Source organism: Durio zibethinus, chromosome 27 (genome assembly GCF_047325235.1).
Source record: "Durio zibethinus cultivar Kanyao isolate XHJ-2024 chromosome 27, ASM4732523v1, whole genome shotgun sequence".
In the NCBI taxonomy this organism is placed as follows: Eukaryota; Viridiplantae; Streptophyta; class Magnoliopsida; order Malvales; family Malvaceae; genus Durio; species Durio zibethinus.
Genome location: NC_143188.1, coordinates 12,161,341 through 12,179,583, shown reverse-complemented (window position 1 = coordinate 12,179,583; position 18,243 = coordinate 12,161,341). Strand labels below are relative to the sequence as shown.

Genomic DNA, 18,243 nt, shown 5'->3' with positions numbered 1-18,243 from the left:
TATGAGATGAGTACTATATTATTCATTCTCATTTTCGTCTTCAATAAAATTTTAAAATCATATTTATTCATATTTTTATACTCATAATATAATACTTATTTTTATTTTTATTAAGATAAAAAATCAAAATTAAAAATTCACAAAAAATCATTTCATAAATCCAAAAAGATTTATTAATATTATTGTTTCCTCTTAAAAAGGAAAGTTTTACAAAATCAATAATTTATTCCCCTACCAAATATTCATGTCAACAACATCCACTTTTTGCTCCCAAAATGTCATTTGTGTCAATGCATTTATTGCTTGAGAGAAAAGTTTTGCACTTGATTTTTAGGATTATGAACCCAAAAAATTGTAAATATTATATTTAATGATAGAATAATAAAAATTGATGAATTTACATTCAATGAATTTTATTAGTTGATAATAAAATATTAAATTATATAAATTTGAAATTTTATTTAATTAATATATATAATTATTTTAAAAAATAATATTTAATAAATTTAAAATTAAATTTTAATATTTATAATTATTTTTATCTAAAAATTAAGATTTTTTAAAAAACAATTAAATTAAAGAGTTTCAAAGATATATATATTTTTCTTTTGAGCTTGGAAGTAGATTTTAAGATTTTGGCATCTTCAATCAAAAGGTTCTTTATATCTAAATTTTGACCTTTAAAAATCAACATATACATTTTTTTTACAAAAACAAAAGTATTAAAATTATGGTCAGGAAAAAAAAGTGATTCCAATCAGAAAATTCCTCAAAAATTATATGAAATTATTTTTTTTATTTTCATTATTTTTATTAGCATAATTATCCAAATCAGAAAATGGGCCCACATCTCCCACAAAAAGTCCAAAAGAAAGTAATGACCGATTAAAAATAGTAATAAAGTAATAGCAACCAAAATTAACATTAATTTATTTAATTAAAAAAATAATTTTCCTTTTTTTCTCTATCATTTTTGGCTATATAAACAACCCTTCTTTTTCCTCGGCTCTTCTCTTATACAATATTTTCGCTTCTCTCCCTGGACTCCAAATATATATATTTTTTTCACTCTCCTTTAGAAGCTATGGCGCCAAACGGAGTCGTTTCAGGCAAGAGCTTAATCGTGAGTTTCGGTGAGATGCTCATCGACTTTGTCCCCACCGTTTCTGGCGTTTCTTTAGCCGAAGCTCCTGGCTTCCTCAAAGCCCCCGGTGGAGCTCCAGCCAACGTGGCGATCGCCGTCTCCAGACTCGGCGGTGAAGCATCTTTCGTCGGAAAGCTCGGAGACGATGAGTTTGGTCACATGCTTGCTGATATTCTCAAGCAAAATGGAGTCTCTGGCGACGGGATCTTGTTTGACCAAGGCGCAAGGACCGCTCTTGCCTTCGTGACTCTACGAGCCGATGGAGAACGTGAGTTCATGTTTTACAGGAATCCTAGCGCTGATATGCTGTTGAGGCCGGAGGAATTGAATCTTGATCTTATCAGATCTGTAAGTGTTCTTATCATCTTTTTCCTTGAATGCAACAAATCAGTCAATTTCCTCTCCTTTTTTTTTTGTTTTACTGCAATTTGCATTTTCTTGCTTCATCGTTGACATAAAAGAAACAAGAAAAATTTACGAATTTTCTAATCCAAAGACTGTAGAAAAAGATCGGTGATACTCACGCGCCATAACGTGAGCGTAGCCTTTTATTTAAAGGCTTACATGTCGGTCCGCTATATTACTATAAGATCCCTGGTTATTTGTGGGACTCACACTTGGGTATCTAAGCACTGAGAATTTTGTCAATTTTTTCCCGACATATAAATTATCAAAATTGCGGGCTTTGATATCTTCACCGCCGGTAATGTTACATAACAGTGTAGTAAACTTTTCTTTTCTAGTGGGATCAGATCTGAATTCGGAAATGACAATGATTCTGATTTGATTAACTTGCGTGGGAACTTCTAACTTCACAAGAGTTGGGTAAATCGGCCTTGTGCTGTCTGGCCATGTGGCATATATGGTTGTGTCCACAAGAGTCCAAAACCACCAACGTACGCTAAACCCCGTTTATCACGTGATATCACTTGCTTGGTTTGGATACAACAACCTGATATCCAAAGGGAACGCGGTAGATCTCGATCTTGCTTTTCTGTCCCATCCAATGGGCTATTTGGGAAAGAAGGATGTTGATCAAGGGTAGATCGGTAATCCGATTTTCACTGATAGTGTGATTCCTTGTTCCTTATCTTTAGTAGAATGAATTTGTAACTAAAGTTTGAACCAAACTGCTAGTGTTCTTAGAAATTTTCATTATTATAAAACTAATTGGTAATTAGGGTTTTCCGGATTTTGTTTGAGTTTAATCTCTTCAATCTTAAAGGTGTGCTGTTTTTTTAGGAATAATTAGTATTTGTTACAAGTAATAAATATTGGTTTATGATTGTGAACATGACTTACAATCCAGATTTAATTTGGTTGGTTCAGATCATAGTCTTTAGGAGGTGGCATCTAGCAAATATTAAGTTTAAATATCAACGTTTGCAACTCATTTTTTATTTTGAGTTGCGGCTTCCTATGTTAAAAAAAATATTGGTTTATGATTGTGAATGTGACTTGAATTCCTTAAGCTGTACTCATTAATTTTATCCGCAAAAAATGCATCGGGAACGTGTATCATTGGTAGACATGGTAGATGGGAGGGAGAGTGAATTGAAGGAATGTGTAAATTATTTTCTATTTTTATGACATACATAAAGACATTGAATGTTTGTTGGGTGAGAAGTTGCATGATTCCACATGATTTTTCTCTGTTTGTTAGCTTATGTACTAAATCATTGGCTTACCTAACAAACTGCATTATGTATAGTTTTCATTGGAAGTTTGCTTGTTTTGCAATTTTCTCAGCAAAGTTCTTTTAATTTATTGTTTTGGAAGGACTTTGGTGGATTTTTTAAGGCTATTTAAAAAAAAAAAACTGAATTTTTTCTTTGTGCAGGCCAGAGTGTTTCACTATGGATCGATAAGTTTGATTGTGGAGCCATGCAGATCAGCTCACTTAAAGGCGATGGAAGTGGCCAAAGAATCTGGTGCTTTGCTCTCGTATGATCCGAACCTTCGCCTGCCACTTTGGCCTTCAGCTGATGAGGCCAGGAAACAGATCTTGTCCATCTGGGATAAGGCTGATATTATCAAGGTCAGTGATGTTGAGCTAGAGTTCCTCACTGGCAGCAACAAAATCGACGATGAAACTGCTATGAAACTTTGGCGCCCCAACTTTACCCTACTCTTGGTCACCCTTGGTGAAAAGGGTAGCAGATACTACACCAAGGTATGCTAAATTCAGCGTCTTGTACTCTCAGTTGATGCTTCTTTACTCAGCTGTCACGGTAGGTGATGCCTTTATTTGTTGCTAGTTGATAATGACTTTTAGCTGTCATTGATCGAAGGTTTTAAATTGCCTGTGCTGGAATCGAGTCAGATTGCTGAATTAAATACAACCGATCATGAACACATAATAAGCATATCTTTATTGATCGAATTATGTAATTTAATCTTGTCAAAATATTGAAAAAAAAATATATTTTTCTTCATTCCATTGCAAATGATGTCCACTGATTGATGCCAAGCATGATACTATTATAGATTCAGCTTTGGTCCATTGGTCCCCCCAACTCTGCAACTTGGACTTCTTTGTTTTTTATTCAACCTGAAATCAAATACTGTGTGCATTCGATTAAATCTTGGGGTCTTGTTTTGGCCTTTTTTGAGTCTGTCGGTGTCTGGACAAAAATCAAAAGACGCTAACAGTGGAGAAAAATGTTATTGTTTTTCTGAAATACAGAATTTCCACGGGGCAGTTGATGCTTTCCATGTGAATACTGTGGATACAACTGGCGCTGGGGACTCCTTTGTTGGTGCTTTGCTATGCAAGATTGTGGACGACCCAACCATACTTGAGGTAACCCCATATTTTTTTTCTTTTACTATTTTGATTCAAAATTGTCTTTTATATTGTTCTAACTGGGTGGGGGGATTTTAATTCACAGAATGAATCAAAATTGAGGGAAGTACTGAAATTCGCAAATGCATGTGGAGCCATCACGACAACCAAAAAGGGAGCAATCCCTGCCCTTCCAACCGAGGCTGACGCCCTTACCTTAATCAAAGGAGCTTAGCTTTAGGAAAACTTCAATAATCACACATCGTTTTGCTTTTCTTTTTTATTTCTTATAATTTCAAAGAAAGGGTTTTGAAAGGTCTCAAATTTTTTTCTCCCCCACTTGTTTTTATTTCCCTTTCCTTATTTGCTGCGTGTAAGGATTAGGAATAATTTTTTTTTTGTCTTGTTTGATGCTCCATTTCCAAGTGATTAGCAACATGTCTGTTTGCATCTTCCCAATGGTAGTGTGTGTTGTGGGTGCAACTAAGGATGTAGCTTTGGAAGAACCTACTTTTTATTCATTAGTCTACAATTAACGTTTAATAAAAATATTTCAAGCTTTCAATTGTAACAGTTCAGAATTTGTAGCAGCCACAGGTTACGTATTGTTTTATGAAAATGATAATTTTGAATAGCAATGGCAGTAAAATGGTCCGAGTGTCATAACACGCGCACTGGTCCCAAGTTCAGGGGAAGTGGAGGAGACCAGTAAAGGTTTCTATACAAGCGTAAGCGGATTGGAGAACTAGCGAGATTCAGTGCGCATTTGACATGAACAAGCCACACGCAACATTGAGATCAAGATCAATTCTTGGGGTTTTACTTTTTGAATGTAAAAATAGATAATTTTTTTCTTTTTTTTGCAAATATTGGAGTGAGTTTTTAAAAGTAAAAACTAAAAGTTTTATTAGAAGCATCATAATTATTTTTTAATAAAAATTTTTAAAAAATTAAAATTTTTTTGTAATTATTTTAAAAATTTGTAAAATTATATGTTTCCTCAATATGATATTATATGATTTATTGATAAACAAACAAAAGAAATTCATTAAATTTTTAACGTGCAAAAATAAAAGAAATTCATGAGATATAGAAAGAATAAAAATATTGGATCTTCAAAAACGGTATTATATTTTCTATGATAGAAAAGAAAACCTTGTTTTAAAATACAAATTGAAAAATAATAAGACGAAATGGTATTATATTTTCTATAAATAAAAAATCATTTATATTCTTATGCCAATTTTTTTTGGAATTATATGGCAAAAATTAAAAAGAAGAAATCTGGGCTCTGGATTAGATTGGTCCAATGACGCAAAGCGACCAAGGTGGCTGCACGTGGTTGACACCTGCCTCGCACGATTTCCCCTCGTTTCGCATTTACTGTCCGTGGCTGGCTCTTTTTCTCACCGTTAATTCTCCGAGTTTTCCGCTGACGCCCTGCCCTTCCGCTTGGAAATCTCACCGGAACCTCGTCGGAAATCAGATCTCCTTCGCCGGAATCTTCTTCGTATTAACCGCTTTCTCTTTAGTCGGAAGGTCCTTTCTTTTCTTTTTCTAATCCAAATCTCTCTGTTTATTAATATTAAAAAATAATTTATTTAGATGTGTATTTTTACGTGACCTAATTTGAATTTTGATTGTAAATTATAATGAATTTCTAGCCAAAATTTCTTCTTATTTATTATTATTTACTTTGTAGTTTAAATTGATTGTTTGTTGATATAGAATTGTTCTTGTTTTCATGTTTTTATATTTCCTTCTTCTTTTTCAAAATTTCAGTCATATTTTTGCATTTGGAAAGTAGATAACTAAGTGAACATCTATAATTGAGTCGATTTTGAGCTGTTTGGGCTTAATCCGGATATAAAAGATTAGATATTATTATTATTATTATTATTTTTATTATATGAAATTTGGGTCACGGTTGCTTTTGTGTTGCCCTTTCTTAAGGGCTTAGGCCTAATTTGATGCAAATTGAAAAGGGTTTTAAATGATGGAGAAGATGGGGCTCTGTGGCATGAGTATAAGCTGAAATTCTATTCTGAGTTTTACAGAGGTTAAATTCTCAAGTTGTCAAAGAAAGGATATTTGAAACTGAAAACCCTTTCATTGATGGGTGCTTTTTAGGATGATGTTGGCTGAGGTGGGAGAGGACTGAGGAATTTTAGAGCTTATTGTCTTTGTCAAATGGAAGGAATTATGAGAAATTGAATTATTTTACTGTGGGTAAGTGCATATCTAAGTTTGGGCTGCTTGGGTAACATGAAAAAGATGAACTGAAAATTTCATGAACTTTTGGTTTGTTCATGGGTTTGAGCTGATGAAGGTACAATCTAAACTCTAATAATTATGAAGCATAGAGAGAGAGGGGAGGGTATCCAAATTGCTAGTTAACGGTTTCTTTTATTGGTTATTATATTATTATAGTTACATCATCATATTATTAGACAGGAGTATTCAACTTTGGCTTCTGTTTGTATTGGGTAGGATATAGTGTTTCTCTTTTAAATTTGAAGTTTTGACTTTCTATTCAAGCAACCCGATGAGATATTTTCTTTGAATAAAAGTTTTTTCTCTATGTTTTCTCACCTTTTGTTCGATTTCAGAAATGTATAATAACTTGGGAGCCCAGCCTGGGGTGCCAAGACCACCAACAAACCCTCAACCAAATCCATTTGGTAATGCATTTTACAGGGCTGGTTCTGTTCTTATCCGAGGTGGTCTGGGTGCATATGGGGAGAAAATTTTGGGATCAAGTTCTGAGTATGTGCAAAGCAACGTAAGTAGCATGCTGGGTGCAGTTATGTCAAAAGGTTGACTTATTGCTATTACCATATGCTTAAATACTGTGTTGTTTCACTCCTAGTTGCATCATAGTATTATGTATTTGAATATTGCTATTCAGGAGTACTGTCATTTTCCACAGGGAATTGACAATCGCTGGACATTGTTTGAACAGTCTGTGAAAAGCCTATGACTGTTCTTAGTGGTATATTGGATTAGTCTCAGTTCAATTTTTTGAAAACTTTATAATCACACTGAAATATGAGCTTTTTTAATGGAAAATTGAAATAGAAGAAAATTTCATAAACTTCTAACCAAAATTTCATTGTTCAATTTGATTACCTGGTGTTTATATTTAAAAAGATTTTCAGTTTTGTAATATTTTTTTAGTCTACTTGAACTTTGAGAAAACAACTATTTAAAAAATATGCAAGAATTTAAAGTAATTAAAAACAAATTCAAGTTTCTTATGATTATATTATTTCAGATTTTTAGTAGAACTCAAAACTAAAGCAAACCAATTGGTTGTTATCATTACCTGAATTGAAATTGAACTGAGAACAACAAAAACTGAACCAAGCTAACATCATAGCTCAGTTAACCTTTTTATTATTTTGGCACAGCCCTAACTGTGATGCCTTATTCTATCTGAGGAGTGACCTTCATAAGTTAACGCTTAAGATGTATTCTGTGCGGAACAATTGTATATACGATGTAAATGTTTAGCATTAATAAGCATGGTTTAATCGTGTAATAAAGAGTAAAAAATGTTGGCATAAATGACAGAGGAAGTCTAAAGATATTCCTATTTATCATAAAGGTAGTAAAATGCCTTTACTTTAAACGGTTACTAAGATATAAAAAAGGGATGAATATCTGAAGTGCTCCAATTTTATGAATTTTGTTCTTGCCTCATAATTTTTCCATGTTGAAATAAGCAGATAAGTAGGTACTTCCTCTGATCCCCAGTACTACTTTCAAGTGAATGATCAGTATGTGAGAAACAAATTGAAGGTTGTTTTACTGCCATTTCTACACAGGGTAAGCATATGCTCCTCATTGTAACATTTTCTGTGCTTTTTTTTTTTAAGTCACTGTCTCATATTCTCCCTTTTCCTTCAGGGGCCATTGGACAAGAATAACTGAGCCAGTGGGGGGTAGGCTTTCCTATAAACCCCAAATTTATGACATTAATGCACCAGACTTGTACATCCCATTTATGGCATTTGGTACTTACGTTGTTCTTGCTGGATTGTCACTGGGCCTTCTAGGAAAGTAAGTGGATTTTTCCTCTCAATCTAACAGCTTCTTACCTTCTTTTTCCAATTGCAATGTATGTTTAGTGGTTTGAAAACTTATTCTGGACAGATGTCTACCTGTTTTGTTGTAATTTTTGATTAGTTTACTTCCAAATGCTTGTTACTAACAATAAATTGGCAACTTTAAGGGGTCTGACTTCTGTTTCTTCCTCTATGCCCTAATCCTCTCCTCACTAGAGAGGTTTCCCCTTTGTGTTTTCTTTAGGGTACTTAAAGAAGAAGCCAATATCTAAACCAATGTGTGCGGCATCCATCATTTTTATTCTTTAATCGAATATTCATGTGAGATGCAGGCAAGTCAAGGATTTATTTTTGCAATCACACACCACAGGCAGAATGAATATTTCTCTAAATAGTGTCCAAATTATTAAGGAACAAGAAGTATACATTGTTATGCTTGTACCTTGTCATTGTTTACTCAACATTTTTCTGTATTTTGATTTGTTTTTGGAACTTGGAGTAGTTCATCTTGTGTCTCCTCTGAGAAACTCAGGCTTCCATTCTGGTGCTTTTTACACTAAGATCTAGCTTCTAGTTGTCTAGTCTGATTTCTGGTGGTGACCACCCTTGATGCAGTAATGTGATTCGAATTTTGGCGAATTCGATTTAATCACTTTTAGTTTTCTTCATATAGATTACTTGGAAAATTATATAAATCATGTGTTCTTTTTGTTTTTGCCTCAAATAATTTCCATCTCCTACTTTTCCACCAGGTTTAGCCCTGAAGCACTTAACTGGATGTTTGTTAAGGGAGTGTTTGGCTGGTTTCTGCAAGTTATGCTGCTGAAAGTAACATTACTTTCATTGGGTAGTGGTGAGGCACCTTTACTTGACATTCTGGCGTATGCTGGGTATACTTTCACCGGACTGTGTTTTTCAGTCCTTGGACGGATCATTTGGCGGTACTCATACTACTTTTTGATGCCATGGACATGCTTATGGATGGGAGTCTTCTTGGTGAAGACCATGAAAAGAGTTCTCTTCGCAGAAGTTAGAAGTTATGATTCCAGCAGGCACCACTACCTTTTGCTCTTTATTGTCCTGGCTCAGTTTCCACTCTTCACATGGCTTGGCAACATTAGTGTTAATTGGCTTTTCTAAAGCTGCGTCCTTGTCTAAGTTGTGTAGCAGGAAAGAATTCTTTGTTTATATCAGCTCTAACAGTGCTTTTAGGCAATTTTTACCATAGAGAAATTCATTTCTGGTTACTTTTTTGTTTATCATATTCATAAGAACCAATTTCCATGTGCTGAGAAAGTTAACAATAGTCTCCCTAGAAATATATTCGTTGCTCTTTCCCTGTTTGTCAATTGTCGTCAGTTTCACCAATGCATCCTGAAGCTGGCCTCTGCCCTCCCCGGCAAAGTGGAATGTTTATCGGGCACATCAGGCAATTATTTGCAAGGCTGCCTCTGATCGTGGCCGTGCTGCTATTGAACTGGGGCGGAAGACGACCTGATAGGAAGTTATCATCTAAAAACAAGGTTCTCCATGGTCTGCCCAGTCTCTGCCCATACGTTGCGGGGATTCGACCTGTCAATCCATTGTAGGCTAGATTGATTATTTCTAACCTCCCAAAGTTGACCAACTCGAGGGGCAAATGACCCTGCAGGCGGTTCCCTTGTGCATCAAGTACTTGAAGTGGAGACCCACTCCCACGAGATTTGTTCACCTCAATTGCTCTGAGTTGGTTGAAGGAAACATTGAGGTGATGCAGGTGAGGCAATGCAAGAATTCCCTTTCCAATGGAACCTGAAAACCTATTATCACTCACATCTACCGATCTAAGTTGTTCAAGCATCTCCAATGGTGTAATATGTCCTGAAAGTCGGTTGTGGGACAAAGTCAAGGTTCTCAACCTTGTAGGAAATTTTGGCAAGCTTCCAACCAACATATTGGAGCCAAGCTCTAATGTCTGGAGCTGCCATAATCCATTAATGTCAGGAATTCTGCCTGAAAATCCATTGTTTGACAGGCTCAAGTGAGTCAATCTTCGTAGTTCAGAAATCCTGGCAGGGATCCGGCCGGACAGGAGGTTTCTTGAGAGGTCTATTCTTTCAACCATCTTCAATCCATAGATCCATCCGGCGATGCCGCCAGTGAAAAAATTGCCAGAAAAGGAAATTCGTATTAGCTTCTTGAGCTTTTTCAAAGTATCAGGTAATGGCCCTCTGAATCGGTTTCTGCTGAGATCAAGGGAGGTGAGCTCGGTAAAGTTTCCTACATTGGGTGACAGGAAACCATCATATCCCGCGCCATCAAGTTCAAGTGATATTATTTGGTATGTTGAACTGTCCGAAGGAATAGAACATAAAATTCCAAGAAATCTTGCCCCTGTACTTTCACATGGATCCACTGAAAAATCCCAAGTACTGAGGTATGATGATGGCGGAATCGTGTTTGGATCAATGGAATTCTTCAGGGATTGAAGGGTTTCAATATCTGATTGTAGTGTTATTGAATGAACAATTGTAGGAATAAAAGTTAGAACTATGGGAAAGATCGTGGACCATGAGGCGGAGACTGAAGGATGCATGTCTCTGGCCATTTGCTTTCAGGAACAGGGGTCATCTGAGCTGCTGGGAATGACTTATAAATAGTTCAACACCAGGATCTGTAAATTGAGATGTACTACTAAAAATATTATAATTTTCATGATCATGCCAAACTAAAGTCCCTTAAATTCAGCTTGAAAGCTGGTGAACTGGTTTTAAGTTAGGCAGAGTTCAATCTTTACCATCGTAACTAACTTTCTATTAGGAATACATCTAAATTTAAAAAAAAATAAAATTGTAGAGATTTACATCCAATTTATAAGATATTTTTCACTTTAATTTAAATATTTTATAATTTTATCTTACAAAAAAAAATATTAGTATAAATTCAAATTTCTACATATATATATTATAACATACATTTATAATATTCTAATATAAAATTCAGATATTATAAAATATCTTTCATTTAAAATTTGATGTTTCTATTAAACTTAACACATAACCAAAATTATATCAAACATTGAGATTTTAAAATAGATTCACACTGTGTAGCAAGGGCGAAGGCAAGAATTGAATAAAACAGGTGCCAAATAGTAATTTCAAAAGGAAAGAAGGCCAAAGTAATATTTTGATGGGTTCAAACACTATAGCATAAAAGAGGTGAAAAATTTTGGAGAGGGTAGTGGCCCCTATCTGCCCCGTAGTTTCGCCTTTGTTGTGTAACATTTAGCTCTTACATTCTTTGCAATGAATTGTCCTGATATCAATTATAAATATTTATATTCAGATTATACGATATTATCTACTTAACGTATGAATATTTTACGATTTTGTTTAAAAAAAACCCTTGTAAATATAAATTTAAAATTTCACATATATCATAATATATTTTCAAAATATCTGTATTATTTTGAATATTTTGTAGGATTGGTACGTTGCAAAAATTATCATTCGAAGGGTGTCTAGCATTTCTAGCCCTACAGGTCAGCTGGGAACGTGGCAAATAAAAGTCTTAAACCTAGAGCAGTACTCCCACACCAAATATCTAAATTTTTCAGCCAATTAACTAGGGGGGTTGCTGCTAATGGGTCCCTTTTTCTTATTAGAATTTCATCCCCTTCTCACCCCCCATTGTAATGAAATAGGAGGCACAATCACACTGACCATGTTGTCGATCGTTACTTTCTTCAATCATGGCAAGTTCAGAGCACCACACCTTGAGCACGGGTTGCTCCAAGTATCTGGTTCATACAATACTTATTGTACACATTCAATTGGGTCCGAGCCCAGATCAATTGGGCCTGGTTCAAATGGGTAAGGCCCATTTCAATCCTGTATTTTTTTTTTTTCTTTTTTTTTCTTTTGTATTTTATGTGTTTTATTATTATTATTATTATGTATATCTTTGTTTATTTATTTTTATTTAGATTAGATTTATATGTATTGTATGTATATAGTTATATATTTATTATTATTATTATCTTTTTTTTTTTTGTAATATATTTTTGGGTTTATCTTATGTTATTTTTTTTTATTATCTGATTTTTTTTTCCGAATTATCTGATATTATTTTTTTATTTTTATACTATCATATTTTTTGATTATCTAGTATTTTTTTTATTTATTTTGATTTTAATTTTGGATGGCTAAGATTCAAAGTTGAAGAATCCCACTCTGAAGGGGAATTCAATCAGAAGAGTCCAGTTGGATTCAAAGACTGAATTCCCGTCCAAGGAGGAATTGGGATTGGTTAGGAACTCCTGATCAATCCCTATAAAAGGGACCCCCTGGAACAGAATGAAAACACAGAAAACAGTAAGCAAAGCTACTGATTTGAGAGAAACGGAGGCGTATAAGAAGCTAGGAAAAGTTTAGGAGTGTTCTGGGAGTGAGAAAAAATTTTTAGAGATTTTTGGCGAAAATTTTTTCTGGAAATTTCTGGGAAATTTCCAGAATCCGGGGAAAATTCACGCGAAATTTGAATTTTCCGGCAACAATTCCGGCGAAATTTCCAGATTCCGATGAAAATTTCCAGAATCCGGCACCGGTGTTCTTCAGTTCCTAGAGAGAAGGGAGAGAAAAAGGAAGAAGAGAGAGAGAGGGGGAGGACAGTTCTGCCGAAAAACGGAGGAAGGTGCCTTTTATACCCTCCCAAAACGACGTCGTTTTGGCCTTAAGTAACCCCGAGGATCCGCGCGTTTTGCCGAACCCGACCCGACCCGGGCGTCGACCCGCTTTTCTGACCCGCGGGTGCCAGCCCCCCTCCGAGCCCAGCCGAGCCGAGCCAAGCCGCTCCCCCGAGCCGTTTTCTCTTCCTTGAGCCGAGCCGAGCCGCGATCCGAGCCGCTCCAGGTTTTTTTTTTTTTTTTATTTCTTTGTTTATTTGTTTATTTGTTTATTTTATCTTTTATTTGTTTATTTATTAGATTAGGTTTATGTAATATTCTTTTTATCTATTTTTTATTATTTTATTTTTCTTTAAATAAGAATAAAAAAATTCTAAAAAAATATATTTTTAGGGAAAAGTTGAAATTATCAATTTTCCTTAGAAATAAATTTCCAAAAAATATTTTTGGGGAAAAGTTGAAAGTATCAATTTTCCTCAGGAGTAAATTTCAAAAAAAAATATTTTTAGGGAAAAGTTGAAAGTATCAATTTTCCTTAAGAATAAATTTCCAAAAAATATTTTTAAGGAAAAGTTGAAAGTATCAATTTTCCTTAGAAATAAATTTCCAAAAAAAATATTTTTAGGGAAAAGTTGAAAGTATCAATTTTCCTTAAGAATAAATTTCCAAAAAATATTTTTAGGGAAAAGTTGAAAGTATCAATTTTCCTTAAAAGAAAAATAAATTTCCAAAAAAAAAGTATTTTTGGGGAAAAGTTGAAAGTATCAATTTTCCTTGAAAATCAAAATTTTCCAAAAAAATATTTTTGGGGAAAAGTTGAAAGTATCAATTTTCCTTAGAAATAAATTTTCAAAAAAAGGATTTTTGGGGAAAAGTTGAAAGTATCAATTTTCCTTGAAAATCGAAATTTCCAAAAAATATTTTTGGGGAAAAGTTGAAAGTATCAATTTTCCCTAAAAAAAAATCATTCTTTCCTTCCTTTCTATCTTAATTTTGATTTTGTTTTTTTTTCTTCTTCTCTTTAAATAATCCGACGATGGAGCCTCTGCAAGTGAAACAGTAGCTTTTCTTGCATACTCTTGAGGTGAGGGAATTTTCTCAATTTTCTGCTAAAAGTATTAGAGTCAATTGAGAATAATTTCCAATAATTAATTACTTGGTAAAATTTTAAGGCTTTTGGATAACATAAATTTAAGCTGGTACCATCTTTTGATGGGCGTTGTGAGGGTGCTATAACCTTCCTCACACGTAACCGAACTCCCGAACCCTGTTCTGGTTAGTAGACCTGAACCTATTCTTCTAGGGACCCTTAAACTTAGGTGTTCCCTGAAAGGACAGATTCCATAGGTGGCCAATCGCACCTAGACAAAAAAAGATTGGTGGCGACTCCCTGAAAGTCAATGTCTAGCGATAGATCCCCGGATCTAGACGTTATGACAGCTTGGCGACTCCGCTGGGGACCTTGAGAGTCAGGCCAGCAAATAATTTGTGCTATCCAAAAGCCAAATGAAATTGAACCTTGTTGTATATATGTGTTGTTATTCATTCATGTTGTAGTTACCTTGTTAATTATGTCATTCATATGCATGTGCATAACATGAGCTCTATACCCGAGCTCCGTCCCTCTAGGAGGGAGTAAAGTACCTATTGCTTTCGTGAGGTCTAATGCCTCCGTAGTGGCTAGCGAAATACTCCCACTCAAATTGAACCTTTTTCGCTTGTAGCCTGTAATGGGTGAGGATTAGGGTGCCTTACTAGTCTGTGATGGACAAGGATGTAAGGAGCAATTTGGGGACCTTTAGACTCTGACCTTAAAACCGCATGTAGTGAACTTTAAGATTGCCTACACCTAGGATAGAGCTCTTTCTACCCAATGATAGATATACCCTAAAATTAGGACACAAAAAGGGTGTTTATCTAATCATTTTGATTGCTTAACTTTGTGTATTATTTTTATCATATGTAACATTATGCATCAACATCACTTACGTTTCATCCACGAAACTAACTATGTTGTTTGTCTAATTGTATGCATCTGTATTCTTTTCATGATCATGTTTCAACACAATCATTTGCATTCATTTCATACTAGATTTCATTCAAAAAATGTACATTTCATTTGTGTATCAAAGCATCATACATAAGGTACAGCATAACATTTCTAATCATAAGTATGGTACTCAAGGTCCGAGGATAGCTCCATCTAGCGAAAACCTTGCTCATCCATACAACACAAGATCCAGAGCAAGGCAAATGGAGGAGGAAAGTTCTCATAGATTTGAAAAGCTAGAAAAAGCTCAGGAGAAGATTGAAAATGAACTTAGCAAAATTCTGGAGGCCCTCAATAACATGAATAAGGGGAAAGGGGTTGAAGGAAATACAAGCCAACAAGTTCCCCATTTACAAGAAGTGGCTGACCCTTTGTACCCTCCAGGTTTTGGCCCATCTCAAGCCCAGTCTACCCAAGAGGTCCCGCCACAACATTTCGCCTATCCTGGAATGCCATCAGCTTTCAACACAGGGCAGTATAACAGCTATATAAATCCTGTCTTCACTGAAAAGGCAGCAGAACCAATTCCTGATCTAGATGATTTAAAAGAGAAGGAGAAGGAAAACATGAGAGTAGAGGCTGAGGAAAGTTCCAAGATTAGCATGTTAGAGCAGAGGCTACGGGCTATAGAAGGATTTAGCTTTTATGGGTCAGTTGATGCTGCTGGGCTCTGCCTAGTTCCTGATGTGGTTATTCCCTATAAGTTCAAAGTACCGAAATTTAAAAAATATGACGGTACAAAGTGCCCCAAAACCCACATCACTATGTATTGCAGAAAGATGGCAGCTCATGCACATGATGAAAAACTCTTGATGCATGTTTTCCAGGACAGTCTTACTGGCTCTGCCGCCAGATGGTATGTTCAATTGGATAGGACTCGTATTCGCTCTTGGAGTGATATGGCACATGACTTCATCAGTCAATATCGACACATTATCGATTTGGCTCCTGATCGTTTGTCTTTGCAGAATCTGGAGAAAAAGTCAAACGAGTCTTTTAAAGAGTACGCCCAGAGATGGAGAGATATAGCTTCACAGGTACAACCTCCTCTGACAGAAAAAGAGACCACAGTGCTGTTTGTTAGCACTTTGAAACCTCCTTATTATGAAAAGATGATAGGGAATGCAACAAAGAATTTTGCTGACATGGTGATCTCTGGAGAAATTATTGAAAGTGCCATAAAAATGGCAAGTTGAAAGGAGGAGAAACCAAGAAGGCATCAGAAAAGAAAGAAGCTGAAGCTCAAGCTGTGAGCTTTGATAGACAACAATTCAGGGGTTATCAACCCTATCCATCTCAAGTTTACTCTCCATACTATCCTGCTGTGAATAACGCCTCATCCTACCCATACCAGCTAGCCCCACAACCATCTTATTCATCCACTTACTGCCTTAACATTCAAGCTCCTGTAAGAACCCAAATCCGCCCTACTAACCCAGCCAGTGGCTCGCGAGAACAACGAACTACTCGAGAAAAACCTGTATTTGATCCAATCCCTATGACTTATACAGAGTTATATCGAGAGCTTTATAATAGCCATTTGATTGCCCCCAGCCACGTGGAACCACTTAAACCACCCTATCCAAAGTGGTATGATCCTACAGCCCGTTGTGACTATCATTATGGAATTACTGGCCATTCTACTGAAAATTGCACTGCTTTAAAGTATAAGGTGCAACGGTTGATCAATGATGGAATGGTAAGTTTTGATCAAGGAAAAGCAACAGCACCTAATGTTAGTGTACTGAGCGAAAGTCAAGAACAGAAAGGATCCGGAGATTCACAATGAATTGAGGGGCAAGATGTCAATGGAGATAAGGCTGGTTGAAGGTTTCTTCTGTCATTTTGGGATTTCTTTTCAAAAATGTTAGATTTTTTTTTTTTTTGCAATATGACTTCACTTGTTATCATTTTAATAAAGGCAAGTCAATGCATTTCATTACATTTTTCTCTTTCACTTTACCATTATTCCATGCCTTGTTACCTTCCATAACTTCACACTCCCATTCTTAAATTTCAGATGATGAATATTTAGACAATGATAACAATAATTCTGGAATTTAATTTTGAGAACTCATTCACAGAGGAGATGATTTGAGCGAAAATAAAGAGGTAAGCCATCACCAGAGATGAAAGAGATATATCTTGAAGGTGTGCAATATTTTATACAAGTTCATGAGCTCTGTTCAATAGATGATGTTCAAGAAAGGTATTCACAATTGAGATGAAAAATGGCCATATTTCTTTTACCATTTGAAAAACCATTTATTGTTACCCCTTTGAGCTTATCATTTTTTTTTAAAAACCCCAACCAAGGATCACCCTCTACACTGGAGGGTAAATTTTGAAAAAAAAAAAGAAAAGAAAAAAACACCACAAAAGGTCTCAAAGATGAAAAGAGAAAGAAAAGCAAAAAGAAAAATAAATGCCACACATGATTTGGGGCAAAGTAATGAGATCCTTTGTGTGAGGAAAGAAAAAGCAGTGAAATGATGTGGGGCAAAATGCCAAGTTGTATCAAATGATCCTTTGGTTTTGAACCTTTTTAATACATGTTTTGAGCCTATTATATCCATTTTTTTATGACCCTTCACCTTGACCTACATTACAACCTTGAAAAGTCCATTTGGATCAAGTGTGAATACTCAACTTGAATGATCATAGGTTGAACAAAGATATGCTCATGATGAAGCAATGGAATCATGCTACATGGAAGATATCAACACTGGATGAAAAATGAAAAAAGAAAAAAAAAAGAAAAATGAAAAAATGAAAAAAGAGAACCAAATTAAAAACCTAAAAGGGTGATTTTGGTACCAAAAAAAAAAAAAAAGATCCAGGTCAAATGGCTCACATGAATGAAAGATCAAAGACATCTGAAGATCCCTCAAAGATTGGGGCAGAGTTCGCCAAGCTCAAGATGACTTCAACTGTAAATGGAATGAGTTTTTGAAAAAGAATCCTAGATTAATGTTGAGAATTGTCTGAATATTCATCATTTGGACATACCATCCATCCCAATGACATGTATCCAATTCACTTCCTTTCCCATTTGCTTTGTACCAAAACAGATCTTCATTGATTATCTTTACCATAATTCACCTTGCTTTCTCTTATTGTTTCGCCCCTAAAAGGAATTGAGAAAATGCTTGGTTGCATTGTATTTGTCAAAATGATAATAAATGAATGAATATGTGCTTAAAAGAGTCTTGCATTCATTTGAAAAGAAATCTAAGATGATGGTGGAGATAAATGAAGAAATGGTAGAAACCTAGAGGAGATGATTTAGAAGGATATATGATGTGATCAAATGAAGAAATAGGGCAGTGATACAATCAAGTGATGAGTACGAGGATGAATTGGTCAATATGACTTGCAAGTTGTGATTGAATGATGAAGACAAAGTCTGTTTTGGAAAGGTTAATGCTGAGACACCTATGAGTAATGACCCAGTGATGGTGGATGAAACTTGTTTTGAAATTTGTTAGTGCTGAGAAATTCATTGAATGATGGTCAAGTGATGATCAATCGATG

The 18,243-nt window shown here is 35.1% G+C and overlaps 3 protein-coding genes across 3 annotated transcripts; 2 read left to right on the top strand and 1 right to left on the bottom strand.

The window, feature by feature from the left end:
- Positions 1–1,012: 1,012 nt before the first annotated feature.
- LOC111280043 (putative fructokinase-4) lies at positions 1,013–4,502 on the top strand. The gene is made up of 4 exons (XM_022867196.2): positions 1,013–1,492; positions 2,985–3,317; positions 3,831–3,947; positions 4,036–4,502. The coding sequence occupies exons 1-4, from the start codon at positions 1,085–1,087 to the stop codon at positions 4,162–4,164; spliced, it is 987 nt and encodes a 328-aa protein (XP_022722931.1). The 5' UTR covers positions 1,013–1,084; the 3' UTR covers positions 4,165–4,502.
- Positions 4,503–5,111: 609 nt separating this feature from the next.
- Positions 5,112–9,302, top strand: LOC111279781 (uncharacterized). Its single transcript, XM_089756042.1, has 5 exons — positions 5,112–5,468; positions 6,539–6,718; positions 7,666–7,777; positions 7,839–7,991; positions 8,749–9,302. Exons 2-5 carry the CDS (start codon positions 6,541–6,543, stop codon positions 9,134–9,136), a joined length of 831 nt encoding a protein of 276 aa, XP_089612168.1. The 5' UTR covers positions 5,112–5,468; positions 6,539–6,540; the 3' UTR covers positions 9,137–9,302.
- A 39-nt stretch (positions 9,303–9,341) lies between these two features.
- LOC111279436 (uncharacterized) lies at positions 9,342–10,583 on the bottom strand. Its single transcript, XM_022866418.2, has one exon. The coding sequence runs from the start codon at positions 10,581–10,583 to the stop codon at positions 9,342–9,344; it is 1,242 nt and encodes a 413-aa protein (XP_022722153.1).
- Between the last annotated feature and the right edge of the window lie 7,660 nt (positions 10,584–18,243).

What these genes read in the sequence shown, in the direction of transcription:
- LOC111279436 (XM_022866418.2), bottom strand. Translation starts at nt 10,583, where the DNA reads ATGGCCAGAGACATGCATCCTTCAGTCTCCGCCTCATGGTCCACGATC.
- LOC111280043 (XM_022867196.2), top strand. Translation starts at nt 1,085, where the DNA reads ATGGCGCCAAACGGAGTCGTTTCAGGCAAGAGCTTAATCGTGAGTTTC. An exon ending in ATCTTGATCTTATCAGATCT is followed by an intron (nt 1,493 to 2,984) that starts GTAAGTGTTCTT and finishes TTCTTTGTGCAG; the next exon opens with GCCAGAGTGTTTCACTATGG. An exon ending in ACGACCCAACCATACTTGAG is followed by an intron (nt 3,948 to 4,035) that starts GTAACCCCATAT and finishes TTTAATTCACAG; the next exon opens with AATGAATCAAAATTGAGGGA.
- LOC111279781 (XM_089756042.1), top strand. Translation starts at nt 6,541, where the DNA reads ATGTATAATAACTTGGGAGCCCAGCCTGGGGTGCCAAGACCACCAACA. An exon ending in TGTGCAAAGCAACGTAAGTA is followed by an intron (nt 6,719 to 7,665) that starts GCATGCTGGGTG and finishes GCAGATAAGTAG; the next exon opens with GTACTTCCTCTGATCCCCAG. An exon ending in TCACTGGGCCTTCTAGGAAA is followed by an intron (nt 7,992 to 8,748) that starts GTAAGTGGATTT and finishes CTTTTCCACCAG; the next exon opens with GTTTAGCCCTGAAGCACTTA.